This window comes from Tyto alba, unplaced genomic scaffold, assembly GCF_018691265.1.
Source record: "Tyto alba isolate M040663 unplaced genomic scaffold, T.alba_DEE_v4.0 Super-Scaffold_5, whole genome shotgun sequence".
Taxonomy (NCBI): domain Eukaryota; kingdom Metazoa; phylum Chordata; class Aves; order Strigiformes; family Tytonidae; genus Tyto; species Tyto alba.
The window spans coordinates 12,717,889-12,733,780 of record NW_024881326.1 but is presented as its reverse complement, the minus strand read 5'-3'; the positions used below and the strand labels follow the sequence as shown (position 1 = coordinate 12,733,780).

The following is a 15,892-nucleotide window of genomic DNA, read 5'->3' as shown; positions in this document are numbered from 1 at the left end:
GGTCCCAGAAGCAGTATACTGCATTTATTTGGGACAATACCGTGCAAACACATCTTGTGGCTTTCCTGTCTGGGATGGCATGCACAGAAGCAGTTTGGGATGGTCTGTCTGCACCTCGCTGTGGTTCCATCTTGTGGAGCTAAACTAGCCGTCAGTGCATTAGCAAGTTCCTTGTAGCAACCCTGATGTATTTGGTCAGTACATCTGGTCTTGGACTTGGATTGGTTCCAGTAAAAATGCAAAAAGATGAAGGGCATATTTTTAATGAGTTTTGAGCACCTTGTTGTTTTCATTATCTTCTTTGAAGGGAAGAAAAGACAACAGTGTAACAAACAGGTGTCCGTGAAGGAGCTGTTCCTCCATAAAGTTCCTTTGCAGTGGATAAGACTGACTGATAATTGCTTGGAAGCTCCCTGCTGGGCAACCCCACACCTTCTTCAGCTGTAAGTTTGATCCTGTGACCTAGAAGAGGGACAGCAAACAGTGCTCTGTAACAGCTTTGTCCAGCTCCCTTGTGGTATGCTGAGTTATAGCTGTGTTCCCTTCCCTCCCTTTGCCTCTAGTAGAAACTGGGGCAGATACATATAGAGCTCTGCTTGTTGCTACTCATCTCCCCATTGATTCTAAAAAGAGAAGGAGGAAGAAAATTTGAAAGGATTGCACCTTCAAAATGAACGCAGAGGTTATCTGGGGAGATATTAAAGCAGCAACTTGGTCAGAAGAGAAGTGACTTGGTAGCAGGGATGTGACTGCTTATACAGGTGGTAACTTTTTCACATGAAAACAGCAAAACAAGAATTCAGTTAGATGTATGCCAAGTCCTTAATTTTAATCACAAAGAGGGAGTATTCCAGCATCTACCCACCAGGGAATAATCATATTTGCCTGTTAAGAGGAGATATATGAGCGAGCTGTCCTGGAGGAAACTTGCACTTAAAAGGCTGCTCAGCTTGATAAACCTCATCTGGATTTTTTTTTTGCTTTTAAGACTTTTATATTGCCTTTTTCTTTTCCAGGATCCTCACAATCATGAGACCCCGCTTGCCACGTTCTTCACGGAAGAACCTTCTCTATCTCGCTTCTGTTTACACAGAAGGTGGTGGCCCTTTGTCCAGTCCAGGCATCTCTTCAGACTGCAGTGAACAGCCAATTTACACTATAGAGAGCTTACAGTGGAGAGCCAGGCAAGAAAATCAGGTTAAAAATCAAGGGCAGACTGTAGAGAAACAAGATGATGTACTGGAGAGAGATAATGGTGTAGAGGAGGTAGAGGAAGAGGAAGAAGAGATGGTAACTGAAACAAATTCTTTGGAAGGACTTGCTGATTCTGGGAACACGGTGGCTATTGCTGAGAAAAGGGCAGCACTGCACGGGTCCGCCTGGCAGATCACTGCAGGTAAAAAATTACTTTGTAAGAGGCAGTCTTCGTCACTGGCAAATGTTAATTGAAATGCGGAGGCATCTCAGCCCCGTAGGCCAGGCCAGAATTAAAGTGTGCTTCAAAATCATCTAAATGCCAAGTCACTGAAAACTTTTTTTCCAGTCTTCTGTTTATGTACAGGAGTCATCTCTCTTAAACTCTTGAAATACTGTGAGTGCTTTTTTTTTCAGAAGCATATTGTTACTGCTTTATTAATTTTTTTTATCAGGCTTTTCCAAACTGTTTAAAATTTCAGTGTATCCAATTGATGGGGCAGCATATATGCCAGCTGTGAATGGCAAAGAAAATATGTTTCTTGGATTCCTGTTTGTCAGACTTGGGGGTATTTGGAAGCACAGTTTAGCTGTGCTGGAAAGCACCAGTCATATGCTGATAAGTTCCATGCTCCAGGAAAATTACTGTTACAACATGGTGGCAAGCAGAAGAAAGGAGCAAGGCAAGTTTTTAGAGGGAATAAACAATATATCCAGTGTTTTGTTAACTGTGTTATGGTAGCTGTACTTTCTTGCTGGGTGGAGGGTTCTGTAGCTAAGATTTTTGAATGAGTGATTTATGGAAGGACTTGAAGACAGGAGGAGGGGGTTGGTGGAGAGGAGTTGGAGGCAGAGTGATATTTAAAGGAAGAAGAAGAAAAGCAGCCATTAGAAGACAATGAGGTCTTGTACCTTGCTCACAGGGAAATTTTCTCAAGTAAAAAAAAAAAATCTGCCTAAGCAGCTTGTCTTAGTTATGTTGATGTGAACAGCTTGTTAGAGCTGGATGTTTTGAGAACAAAAGCAAAATTGTCCTCTGCTTCAGTGACTTTGGTTCAGATCAAGAAAAGTTTTCACTGAAAGAACACACATTGTGTCCTGAACCACCTGATCTTTGTGGAGATTCTGTTTATGTAGTTGTTTGTGAGTAAACTTAATTTCTATTTGAATAACATCTGTGTAGTTAACATCCTTAAACAGTGTGAAATTATAGCCAGTAGGTATGTACAAATCCATGACAACATGTATATGAACTATTTACTGGGTTGTTCCTCACAGAGAGGGCTCAGCCTTTTAAATATATATATAATGGTAATTTGTCTTATAACTGCATTGGATATTACCAAGTGCTGTTTCTGCCCCTTTTTTAATTGTAAAATTATAATGCTTAGAGAGCACTTTCCTACGTCAAGACTTTTTGTTCTATTAAATGCCCAAGAACAGTATAAAAGGAAAACAAAATAAATCTGCTGGTTCTTTAGGGCAATGTTTGGGTTTTTGTGCTGATAATCAGGTACACAAAACAAATCAGTTTCAGACAATGAAATGGCCAAATTATAAGTGATTAGCAGGAGTCTCAAATAGTCTGTTTAATTATTGCTGGCTCTCTGGAGTGGAGTGCCTTATTTTCTGATTGCTTCTGGCTGCTGCTCTTCTCCAAGTTGCTAGTAAGCATTCCAGAAATAAGTGTTCTGGTATCAAGAAAGCACATAGGCTTAAGAAATCTTAATTGTCAAAACAATGACACATTATAATTTATATCTTTCATTTAGGTAGATGGGAAAGAATGATATTTAAAGGGGGATTTCCCTGTTGGGAACTGCCTTTGAAATTTTGTCATCCCAATATAAAGGGATGGACTCACTGATGTTATCAGTAGTGATGGATGGTTTCCCACTGTGCAGTTTCTGGCCCCCACTGGAAGCCAAATTTAACACGTGTGAAGTCTTAAAGAGGAAACTGCAATAGCTGCTCATAAAAACAAATAGCAGAATTTCTAAGACATTGTCATACTCTTTTTCTTTGCCATATTATCCCAGCCCACCTGTCTGTCCAGATTTGCTTTATTGGTTAATTAGGCTTCCCCAGCCTTATACTCTTCTACTTTTGTGGGTTCAGTTCTTCTTTAGTCATTGTAGCACTGTTGCTGTGCACCTGCTAATCTCAGTGAGTCGTTAAGAAGCTGATGCTGAGTCTTACTGGAGGAATGGGTTACTGGATGCAAAGGTGCTGGTTTGTATCTTCATACGTGGACAAATGGCTCTTCCAATTTACTGAAGTTTGCAGAGTAATTTTTTTTAAATTAATGTAAAGTGCGTGTTTCAAATAGAAGTATGCTTTAAAAAATGAAGGTAAATATGAAGGGTTGCTCTAGAATACTGAGTTTTCTTTTAATGGACATTGTTTCATAGTGGTTTGGCTAAGTTGTACTGTGTAGGCTGCGTGATGTTACATGACTCCAGATGTGTCCCTGTTGTCTCACACACTACAGTGACTTCTTTGGAAGAGATAGTAAGGTCAGAAATAAAATTAGCTAGAACTATAGTTCAAACTTATTTTTGCTGAGTACCTGAGATTGTTCATTTTTGCTGAAGGGCTGAGTTGCGTGAGACAGTATTTGTGGACTTGGGGGAATCTTGTTTTTTTGAAAACTCTGTGGGGAGCTCAGACTTCCTGTTTGTGTACTGTTTTTACCCAGATGAAGTACGATGGAAAGACTTTCCTCTTGGGAAACTCCCAGGTCAGACAGATGACCCTGATGGTCTCATGTTGGATAATTATTCCATGATGTCCCTGCTTGATCAGCCAGTGAGAGATGAGTGGAAGCCTCCCAGTACAAAGTAAGTCCCCTGAACCATAAAATGCATTTGTGTGTCTGTGCCTTATACTGTATGATGTAAGAAATTAAGAATGAGATTTCCTTTTTACTTCTGTTTGAGCCAAATATCTACCACTATCTCTAATATCTACTAACTCCACTTCTCATGGATGTTTCAAGTAATGTGTGTGTTCAAAAGTACCTTTGCAGTGCTGCTGTAATTGCATAACAGTCTGCTCTTCAGACTGCTGACAACTTTCAGTGTTGTCTGATGCTGTTAGTAAGATACAGTCTGCTGATCCCTTAGAGTTACTGGTCTGAAAGTGCAGAATTTTTAAAACAACCTACTGAGAGCTGGTGCTGAATCTGCCTGCTGATACACTGGGATGAATAACCTTAATGGGAAGAACTGTGCAGTTGAGGTGTTCAGAACTAGAAGCCTTGGAAGCCATGCAGCCTCCCCCAACATCAGTTTTCCCAGATGAGCTAATCTTGTATAGGAAGGAGGAGTTGTTCTAAAATGCACAGTGGTTTGCTGCAGCACTTTGAGGTGCATTAGTGGGAAAGCCTGAAGAGAGGAGAGAAGGTAGCCGCAGAAAGTGGTTGACTGCAGATCTAACACCTGAGGAAGGATTTGCCTGTACATGACTGGAGTGGTGAATATGCTGAGTTTCATATCAGTGAATGCAAACATGTCTCTCTTCTGTACGCTTGAAATAGAGATTAAAGTGTGCTTCCAGAGTAAGGTCTATGTCACTGCAGTCTCAGTTATTCATCCTGTGGTTGCCCAGCATGAGACAAACTCCTCACCCTCCTCCACCACAAGAAGAAACTCTTCCTGCTTGTTTGTCCTGCATTACTCTGTCAGTACACTTGCATTGTCGATGGACACAGTCCGACAGAAGTTACTACTACCTGTATTACTGTGACAAGTTACTTCATGAAGCCCTAACAGTCATCCTTCACAGCTGAAAGAATATACTTAACACTTACCTTTCTGCATTTCTCTCTATCTTTTCCTATCATCAAGTCTGAGAGCTCCTATTTGTATTTGCTGCTGTTCTCATTCCCTTCTGGCAATATACTTTTGTTTTTCACTCCTTGGGTCTTTTGCACTACCTGAAAGTTAAATGCAGTGTCATAATTGGCAATCAAACATGATTTCCATGGTATCCTTCGAGGAAGCCAGTTTATAATCTTACCATCTTCACTACTCCTGCTCTTTCTAAAAGAAGCCACTGCAAGGATTATGAGATACTGCTGTTTAGCAGTCTGGAAGTTATTAGCACAGCTTCGGGAGGCTTGAAAATTCAGTCTCTACTAACTGGGGCTCTGATCCTCAGCCACAATATGTTGGCATTGCTCAAAGACAGGTTGTCATGGAAATAATGGTAGCATTCTCTAAAGCTTTAGTTAGATCACCTCTGTTACTAAATGAAGCTTATCCAGTTAAACCATCCCATTGAAGACATTGTAATAGGGTCATTATTTCACCCTTCAAAGTCAAAGGAACTTGAATGCTGTCAAATCAATTTCATCACATACAAAATAGAAGATGGTTTATATGTATTTTAATACAAGAACACTTCAGAATATAAATAAATGGTAATTATTTTCTTAAACAGTTGATAGGATAACTTTCTAATCAATGATTCTTTTCCTGTAGTTAATGGGCCCAATCTAGTAGCTTCCAACAAATGTGAATAACAGTGGCAGTCATGCAGCCTGGGGTGTTGCATTGGGGAGAGCCCTTGCACATACTCACAGCTGTCTTCAGATTAGCTTCCCGTTCCAAACCTTCCAAAGAGCAAGATTTCCATTATTTTACATCTTCTTGGTCATCCTCCCCAGGACTAGTCTTCTCTTTTGTCAATTCAGGCCTGCTGAGAGAGTTCTGTTTCTGCTTGATTCACCAATCAAAATGTAATATTAGCATCTGAGAGATTGTTTCCTACTGATCCCCTTTCTGGTGGTCCAAATACTTAATGAGGTCCTTGGCTCCAACACTTGTACAAGCGGCAGGACCAAGCCTGCCTGTCTTGATATCAGGAGGTTAAATGAGTTATCCTTTTTGAGTTCTCTTGAACGATATTAATCACTGACAGGACTTACGCTTCAAGCACTGCATGAATTTCCTGTCAGACTGTGAAGAGAGCAGGTAACCATGTGTCTTCTGATAGTTTCTCATCCCCAAAAGAAGAGTAAATCTATACTAGATGCAAAAAACCCCTTTTGATTCAGCAGAAGAGCCCTTTGGTGTCAGCCAGCCATGAATCATGTTTCTTGCAACATGTTCCATGTTGGGAATAAGGCAAATTCCCAAAATTTGCATGTCTACTTCTGGTCTGCAGTGCCCCAGCACTCTCACTGTAGCCACAAATGATAGAATGCTTGATCTCGGAGACTTGAAACATAAAGCTGTTTGACCTGGTATTTACGTAGGTGAGATCAATGCTAAGTAGCTGCAGCAGAATTCTAATTGGCTTCAGTAATCAGTACCATTTGGCATCTAGCCAGCAGGCTCTGACAAGAGATGGGTGGGGGGGTTTAAGCTGATCCTCACTGGCTTATTTGATTTTTCTGTGCACAGTAGCTGGAATCATCATTACAGAGCCTGTAATGAAGTGTATGTAGAGTAGTGTGATTCACTGTTCTGGCTTGTTTGTAAGCTGTTACTTGAAACCAGCTGTAGCATGTGCCCTTTTTGACTTGTAAGCTTCATCCCAGTATGTTTCTTGTAGTGGTTTCTAGAGTAACAGGAATTAAAAATCACCTAATGACTCCATGTTCTGCTCTACAAACAAAGGAATTCCTTTAGATATAAACTTTATATCATACCACTGATGTAGATGTTAAAGGAGCTAGAACTTGGCTTTACTAAAGTGAGCTGTCTGAAAATCCACAGCATGTATTACTCAGTTCATTTGTGAATAAGTTAACTAGAATTACCAATAAATGTGTTTTTGTTGTTTTGATTTGGACATCAACAAAATCTTTGTTAGTGCCAGCAGGACTTAAAGTGAGTGCTAGTATTAAAGTGTAATTGGTTACAGCTTTACTCTGAGTGTGGAAACATCCCTCTGAAATAAACTTTAGACTAGAATTAATAAAAGTTTGGTTGAATTATCATGGAATATAAATCATCTCACATGCATCTCTATTCCATTCCAAATAGTGTCATAGAATAGCTCAGACTGGAAAGGACCTTGAAAGATCATCTGGTCCAACCTTCCATGGGAAGAGGAGCCTACATCGGATTATACAAACTCCATCCTTGCCAAATTCCATTTATCAATAAGCTAAGCTTGATAGCAGGAGGGGTAGTACAAAAGACCCCCAGAAGACAAAAAAAGAGCCACCAGGCTTTTCTATTTCTGGATTCCTGAGAAATGTGTTTTTGCAGAGAAAACAGAAGCAGAAACTATTGCTATGGTGCAGCCCAATTTTTGCAGCTGGTGTGCTTAGCAATATTTTATCCTTGTCGCTTTTATTCCACAACATTATGTGGTAACAGCAGTGGTTTGGGATCTTTGGTAATCTGTGTCTGTTCCTTTCACCTCTAATCCTCTAGTTACAAGTGGTTGGAGAGATGACCTGGTTGTTCTTTTGTTGGCTCCCAGCCCCAGCTGCTTTGCCTCTTTTTCCCTCCACATACCAGTGGTCATTCTGCTGCAGCTTCCAGCATCTGTCATGGTGAGAGTGAGCAGGTGGTTGCTTGTTTTGTTGAATACAAGTGCCAGCCGTGGCAATGTGCTCCTGTACTCTCACAGGGAAAGTGAAGAGTTGAGATTATCACCATGACAGCATTCTCCTATATCCCAAATTCCTCAAAAGTCTGTGCCATCAATATACTGCTGGCTGCTCCTGCAGCTGGCAAAACACCTTGCAGTTCCTATAGCTTTGTCATCAGCAAGGAAATTAAGTGTGTTCTCATTGCTTTTACTTTGGTTTTGGCTGCTTTAATTTAATCTCCACTAAACCTTTTCTCCTACTACTGTTACAAGTTTTGCTTGCTAGCCCTTCATAAGAAAGGCTCGGCTGTGAGTGCTAGCAGCTGGAGATGCTTTCTAGAGAGTGTTTCCAAGGTATTTTTGTTATGTTCCAACAAGAAAAAGTCCTCTGTGTTTAGAGTTTCATGATTGTTCCTAACAACTAGAAGGCAAAACCATGAAGCAGGCAACCACTGGGTGCATCTAGTCCTGCTGTACCTTCAGTGTTATGTTCCTTTCTTCTTCCTGTCAAACTTTGACACTTGTAGCTGCTTTTGTGATGCTCAGTTGTTGCAGTGAGTCACATGGAGCAGTTCAAGTCTCGGCAGCTTTACAGTACTGGCAAGCAGTAGTTGAGTGTTGGGATTAAATGGTGACTTGGTAAAGCTCCCAGTCTGTCCATGACTTAATATCACTTCTTGTGACTTCCGAATGTGATCGAATTACTTGGATTTGAAGGGCATATAAGGGATTTCTGGTTTTCCAATACTTGCTTTCCTTATCATGCTTCAAGATCAAAGCATCACAGTGTTATTGACATGGAAGCTAGAACTGTAATTCTGGGAGTTCTGATGTCTGAGAAGGTGCTTTGAGATTCTTGCTTGAATAGTTTGCAAAGACACATATTTAAGGCATCTTAAGAAAAAGCCCCAGAGAGAAAACAAACACCCACACGTTAACAAGTGCATCAAAACACAAGGGTGACCTTTGCCTCAGCAAGTTTCTGATTCACAAACTGCTGGCAGGTGGGAGGGTGGTTGGGAACACTGTTCTTCTGTAGTATCCTTGTATGCTTACTTACGCATCTGCTTTTGAACACAGTTGGGGACAGGCAACTCAGACCTTTGATCTCAGCTAGTGCAAACACTTCTACATACTGAAACTGGTGTGCAGTTGAATCTGGACCCTAACAGCATGATGCATGCTCTGGAAGTTCTAGGATGCATTCATCCTTCCTTCTCCCTTAATATTAATAGTCTAGGAAATATGCATGGCTGGTTTTTTAAAAGGCCTCTTTCTTATAACAAAATTATCAGGGGTATTTTTCTCCCCTCTGTGCTGTAAAAAGCATTGGAAAGTCAGATGTACTTGGTCACAAAGAACCTGCAATGTGCAGTTTTAGAAAAAATGCGTAGCTTTAGAGTCTCTCTAGCTGTAAAATAAAATTAAAAAAAATAATTGTACTGCTAATTAAAAACTGAAATGGATTTTCATAGTTACAAATTAACCATTTTCTTTATTTGTAAGCTATTACTCAGAATGCACTGTTCAGTGATATTCCACAGGTAAGCTGTTACTTATCCATACTTCAGGTAATATTATCTAGGTTGTGCTTTCTAGGACTTGTTTAGGATTCCATTGCTTGCAACAAATTAGAAATAAGTGATCCTTGCTTCTGGGCATATGAAAAGAAGCATCAAGTCATATAGAACAGACATGGCTATAAGAAAGTGCTAGGTCAACCTGTTTGTACACAGAAGAAGAGCAAATACATTGCTATAGGGTAGAAAAAACTGTCAGCCGGTCGAAGATTTCCAAGAGGTTCTTGGGCTCAAAGCTTAGTTGAATTATATAAATTTACAGGAATTTCTGCTCTGTACCATACTTGTATAATGGGAAATTTTGCTAAGGATACTTAGCAGAGGCAAGAATTTTGGAATAACCTGGGTTATCTTCAGGAAGCAGTGCGCTCTATGCCACAGCACTTGCCTAGACACTTGACTGTGGCCCCTACCCTGACTTGGAGAATGAGCTGCTGGTAACCAGAACAGAAATGTTTGCCAAGGCACACTTCTGTTCCTGGAAGAGAGAAACCTAATTTGCATTATAAATTCCTGCTCAAATGTGCCAAAACACTCTTCGTAGTATCTGCAAATGGACAGCTGGAAGGACCTGTTTTTTTTCCAGTTTCTTTGGTGCTTTTTTTGTAGGTAATGCTTAGTTATTCAGTGCTTGCAAGGATATGAAAAAATATGTGGTGACATTAAGGAATTAATGACTGTGTGTTTGGTGTAGATTAATTGTTCATAGTTTTATGGCTAGGAGGAAGCTGCCATTTCATTTTATAGTGCAAAGTAATAGGTTGCCCTGGAGACAATTAGACCTTTTCTGCAATGCCTGTCCCGGGGCAAGGGTGGAATTTCTATGGTGGCGCTTTGCAGAGAGGCTTATACTGATGTTGCTGCGGAACTGGCTGTCAGTGAAACCAATGACACAAGCTGTTTTAGAAACCTTGCTTTAAAAAAGGGAGCGAAGCCCGAGCCACCGGTAAATATCTTGCAGTTAATGTTGAGGTTATCATTCACTTTTTACCTACAGTATTCTGCTCTCTTTGTATACCATGGAAACAAAAGGAGAGAAAATTATGTACACGATGTATCTGACTTCCTGAAGAAATCACGTAAGAGCATGATTTCTGCTGCAGTGCAGTGCCTCATGATTATGTTACAGAAGCGGAGTGAGTCCCCATTAACTGCTGCATTGCAGACCTGCACACAGTGTGTTGCCTGTTCTGTGTAGCATAAAATTACTTGTACTTCTTGAACTCTTACTTCAGAGAAAACAAAAGCCGTTTACAAAGCAGCTGCATAAGGAATCATCTTGCTAACCCCAGAGTTCAGCCATTTCTTGGGTGGAACATGGTAGCAGCTCAGACAAGCATAGCAGAAATATGCTGGAAAAGTAGTATCCTGGAAACTTAAAATAGAAGAGGTCACACCAATTTCTACTCACTGTAGGCTGTTTTATTCATATTGTCTTGAAATTAGTCTTCTGCATAGATTGCTGCATGCTTTTTCTTCATATTTTAATGTGAAGCAATTTCAGCGTATATTCAGTGGTGAAATTGCTATAGAGGTATATAATTAATTGCTTCGAGGAATCTGTAAATTGTCTTGAAACTTACTTTAATCAGAATTGACTGCTGTCGTCTTTGAAAAGACCTCATTTAAAATAATGTCAATGACAAAATTTATAATTACTCTCACATGATTCTAGTGTAAGTTACAAGATGTTGTTGTCCAGAAGGTGTCTCAGAAGAACCCGAGACTGTGCTTCAAATCATACTGTTCTTCTTGTTCGTGCCTCCTTGGCTTCTACTCTGCGCGTATTTGTGGCACAAAGCTACTGAAGTGCCTTAAGGTACCGGTGGTGTCATGACTGTAAAGCTATACAAGACAGTACTGGTTCAAAGAGTTTTTCTAGCCTAAAAGAAAGGAAAAAGAGGAGTCAAAACCCACTGGCAAATCCGGAAGGTGGATTAATTTTAATTTATTTTTGTTAACTGCTTTTGATATTGGAGAAGCAGCAAACCTGTGGGAAAAGAGCACGGTCTGGTGGCTGGAGCATGTTTCCTCTTACTGTATTTAGGCATGAACAGGCGCAGGGAGAGGTGACGAACCATTTCTCATGACAAACCTCTGTGCCCTTATTGCCACAGATGTGGGAGTGGAGAGTAGACTGGAGTAGTTACAACAGAATCTGAGAGACCTGGAACCTGTGCTCATTTCAATGAAAGTATGGTTGCACCAGCAGAGCAGGGAGCTGGCTCTAGCCTATTTAGAATGCTGGAAATAGAGGCACTCTGCCAGAATAGAGAATCTCACTGATGCTGTGACAAATTAGCATGGCAGCCTAGGTGATTTTTATACTAGAAAAATAGGATTGAATTGGTGAGTAAAAAGGTTCATTTCTTCTTATCACTTCTGCTTGTGTGTTTCCTACCTCAGCTCTCTCTGCCCTGGGTTGTCTTGTACCACGCTAGAAAGTTTCGTTTTCGACATGAAGCTCTCTCTGTTCCTAAACTAGCAAACAAACTGAGGTTAGGCTCAAAACATTCTCTAACATCCACATTCGTTTGAGCCCACAGCCGTATTTTGCCTACACTGTTCTGTACTGATTTAATACAGTCTTTTCAAATGAGTAGTGTTGTGGTGCACTGAAAAAGCTGAGTTGTGCTACTGGAACAGAGCTGTTGGGCCCTTACTTGAATGGAAGCAATTAGTGTTAAACTTGAGTTTTTCCTTTGGAGAAGGCTTTGCCCCTTTCTGAGGGGAGGGAGAGTTTCCTAGATTTATTCGGATATGACAGAAAGAGATAGTTAGAATCCAAGAAGATAGGAAGGGAATAGAGAGAATACAGAGGCAGCTTCAAGGTAAAGTGGAAGACAAAATTCTGGAAATAACTTGTCTGTTTCAAAGGGGATCAGGATGACCAGTTTATTTGTTCTTCCCTGGTCCGGGTGTATTGTGTGACTGTGTTTGCAGTTAAATCTGCACACATTCCAATGGCGTGACATACTTTGCTTGCTTCTTATGGTAAATACTTTCAGATATCCAGCTGTCTGATACTGTTTGCCTTGTGGTTTTGCAGTACCATTGAGAACTGGTTTGTTGAAATGGAGGAAAGGGCATTTAACTGAAAACATCTAATTAATGAATTTCAGTTTGAAGCAGTATCTGAAATGTTACTGCGTGTGATTTTTTTTTTTCTTTTTTTTTTTTTTTTTTACCCCCTTTCCTTGAAACCAGGCAATTGAGTGATGCAGATCAGTGTGAATAAATGCACTGATGCAGCAGCATTGGACACAATTTAAACTACTCCTAGGCATGAAATGGCTCTCTCAGCTTAAACTCTTCAAGATGGTAGTCTTGGTAGTCAAGATGGTAGCTAATGGTAGTCACTGAGGACAACTTCACTGAAACCTTTCAGTGGAAGAGAACAGCAAGCTCAATTTGTTTATTTAAATATATTTTTTTAAAACTGTAAAAATAATATAATGTCATTAGAAGTACACAGTGACCTAGTGTAGCATACTGGATTTGTTTTCTAGAAATTCAGTCTCAGTGCAGTAGTAGAAGGACCCTGGGACAGATTTGAATTACAGGAAGCAGTCCTCAAAGAGCAGGAGCAAGCACACGAAGGTGACATTTCTTATCCTTAAGAAAAAGGGCATGCAAGGCATAGCTGTCAGCAAATTGGTTGAGCTGGGACAATCTGCATTTAAAGGTAGTTAATACTGGAATAAATTACCCAGAGAGATTGTGGAGTCTCCATCCTTGGAGACATTGAAAATCCAGCTGGATGTGGGCCTGGGCAGCTTGTTCCAGATCACCCAAGCAGGAGAATGGGACTAGACAACCTTAAGAGATTTCTTCCAACCTCAGTGATTCTATGAAAATATCTCTGCTCATTTCTCTTCCTACTTCCTTAATGAAAACCGATAACAGCAATAACCTGATGAAGTAGTTTTAGTAATAACCTAAAAACTGACTGAAGCCTCCACGTATAACCACTTCTGTCCAAAATGAAAACTAACTTGAGGCATTTGTAGGAATAGTAAGACTGTCCTGTGGAATCTAGTTAGTACTTGTTTTCAGGAGTAGTGTGTTTGAAGACATATAAATTAACCACAAGGGGCCTGGGATTAGGAAGAAGACAGCCTTGTAATACGTATACTTTATTGTTTCTGTTTGGTTTTGTACAGTCTTCTGAAGCACCTAGTTCTGGCTACTCTGAGAGCAAACATGGGAGTGTTTAGGTTGTGGATTTGATTTCACTGTGCAACTTCTGGTCACCTAACAGTATTTGGAGACTCATAGCCTGCAATAGAAACAGATACATCTTTTCTATTTTCTCATTTCTGAAAGGCTGATTACTTCTTTACTGGCTTCAGAATTGAAAATCTTTTGGTCTGTGATTGACTGGGGGGGGGGAAAGTCTTTTAATACCATTTATTTTTTAAATACCTTTTATTTTCTAGTGGTAGAGTTCTCATAGGTTAGCAAGTGTTATGCTGTCCGTTCACTTCTGTGACTGAGAGTTCTTTCCAGGCCTGACAGTAAACCATTTCAGCAAGTGGGTCACAAACAGCAAATAATCTGTCAAAAGAGAGGTCCATGTCTCATGTTGCCAGATCAGATTCTGCAACGGTCTAGATCAAACTAATTGATCAGCTAATGTTTCCTTTCCTTTACAGTAGCACTAGGTTCCTTTTGGAGGGAGATGCCTGGACTGCATTTTGAAATATGATTTAGTCATGGTGAGGACTGGTTGTATACTGATTGCAGACTAAAAAGTTGCAAGCCAGTTATGCAGATTTCAGTGCTTCATTGTGCAGACTCTGAAAAAAAGCCAGCAGGTGTTGCTTTCCCCTCTGCCCCCAATAATGGCTTTCCGTGTGGCCTAAGGTGCAGAGAAGAGCAATTGCAAGAGTTTCATCTACACTCAGCCAAGGAGGTGGTTTTCTTTTTCTCCTCATGTGCTGCTTCCAGTTCGCTGTTTTTTGAACAATGTAATGTGTAGTGCAGCTCATATTATTGGAAAATACCCATGTATAAAATGAAAAAGCACATACCAGGCCAAAAATAACACAAGTTCCTGCATCTCTGTGTGTGGGTGAAAGGGGCAGACAGTTTCTGCCACTCAGATCACAGCCTGGCAAGAGGCCAAGGAAAAAAGCTCAGAAAGAAACATGAGGAAAACCTGTTGTTACCACAAATAAAATAAAGAGCAGAACCTGATTTATTCCTGTAGTTGTGCCTGGAAACAATCCATGTTTCATCAGGAGTGTTACAACAGCAGCTTGTTCATTCTTCATTTCCCTTGCATAGCAGCTTCTCCGTTTGCCAAGGGCCAGGTGGCATCGGAAGGGGTGTCTGACTTGCCCAGAGGCAGAGGGGAGCAGATGGTCTTGGCTACTTCTTACGTGTTCTTCTGTGTAGAGGCTTTGTCCACTGTCTTGCACCTACATGGGTTTTCTGCTTCCCCTTCAAAAGGGGTTTGCATGGGCTATTCCAGAACGGATGTTTGCTATTTACTTCTTCTTTGATACTGCCCTCCAACTTCTCTATCTACAGAGAGCTGTTCTGCCAGTCTCACTGTAGGGATACTGCAGTTTGGTATGAGAGATTGTGAAAATCTGATTCTTTACTTTGAAAATATCCATAAGATGCTTGGAAAAAACATCTGTAGCATAGGCAATGGGGCACGCCCTTTCTAAAAGCTGTGGCCTGGCTCCACGGACTTAGAGCAAATGAAGGTAATGAACTGCAGAAAGGGTTTCCTGGAGCATGGGGTATGACATTAACTTGGGAAGAGGGCTTTGAACAAGTCATGTAGCAGAAACAGAACCCCTAATTCACCAGGTCCACAGATGAGAATGGAGTGGTCAGTGGTCTCATGATACATTTAATCTACATTCTTTAACATCTGCCTGAATTCTGTCTGCCTCGTTTGAGGTCTCTGCTTCTTACTAAATAGTTCCCATGAATCTGTGGCAAAACTTGATTACATACCAGGAAATACAGAGACAACCTCCCTTCCCTTTTAAAGATGAACTCAATCCTGAGACAGTCAAGAGCCCATCTCAATTCCTGTGTTTCACTTCTTTTTCTGCTTTTGTTGTTGTTTCTGGAGGTTCCGAAAATTGGAAAATGTGCCTGAAAGCAACAGCCTAGCTATCCACAAAGTTTCCCACCACAAGGTTGCTGGATAGGTAATTTTTTGTTCTTTCCCTGCTCCTGTTTTTCTGCCTGCCACTTACCACAGAGTTTGGCCTCTTGTGGAACCCTTTCCACAGAGTTTCTCTGGTTTGCCATCAGATGTTCCCAAAGACAAGCATGCTGTTTCCAAAACAGAATAGCCTGACTCTCAGAGAAGCAAAATAGTTCAAAAAGAGCTAAATTCAGCCAAAACTAGTGAATTTTAGTGGCAAGCAAGTGGTTGGGGGACAAAGTAGCGCTGCTGGTGGAAAAGGCACTTTCTCCCTTGAATCCCAAGAAATAAAGCGCTGTTACCCTGCTTGGTGATACTCAGTTTCACCCCTCCTGAAAAGTGGTTGATGTGCTGTGGTGATGATCTTGCTCTTGGCAGCCTTCATGCAGTACAGTTG

General features: G+C 40.8%; 1 protein-coding gene across 1 annotated transcript in view; it reads left to right on the top strand.

Annotated features, from left to right (window-relative positions):
• Positions 1-15,892, top strand: part of LAS1L (LAS1 like ribosome biogenesis factor) — a 36,596-nt gene that overhangs the window by 19,002 nt on the left and 1,702 nt on the right. Inside the window, exons 10-12 of the mRNA XM_042807204.1 lie at positions 308-443; positions 1,017-1,396; positions 3,893-4,034. Coding sequence (XP_042663138.1) covers positions 308-443; positions 1,017-1,396; positions 3,893-4,034 — 658 coding nt within the window. The remainder of the gene's footprint in view (positions 1-307; positions 444-1,016; positions 1,397-3,892; positions 4,035-15,892) is intronic.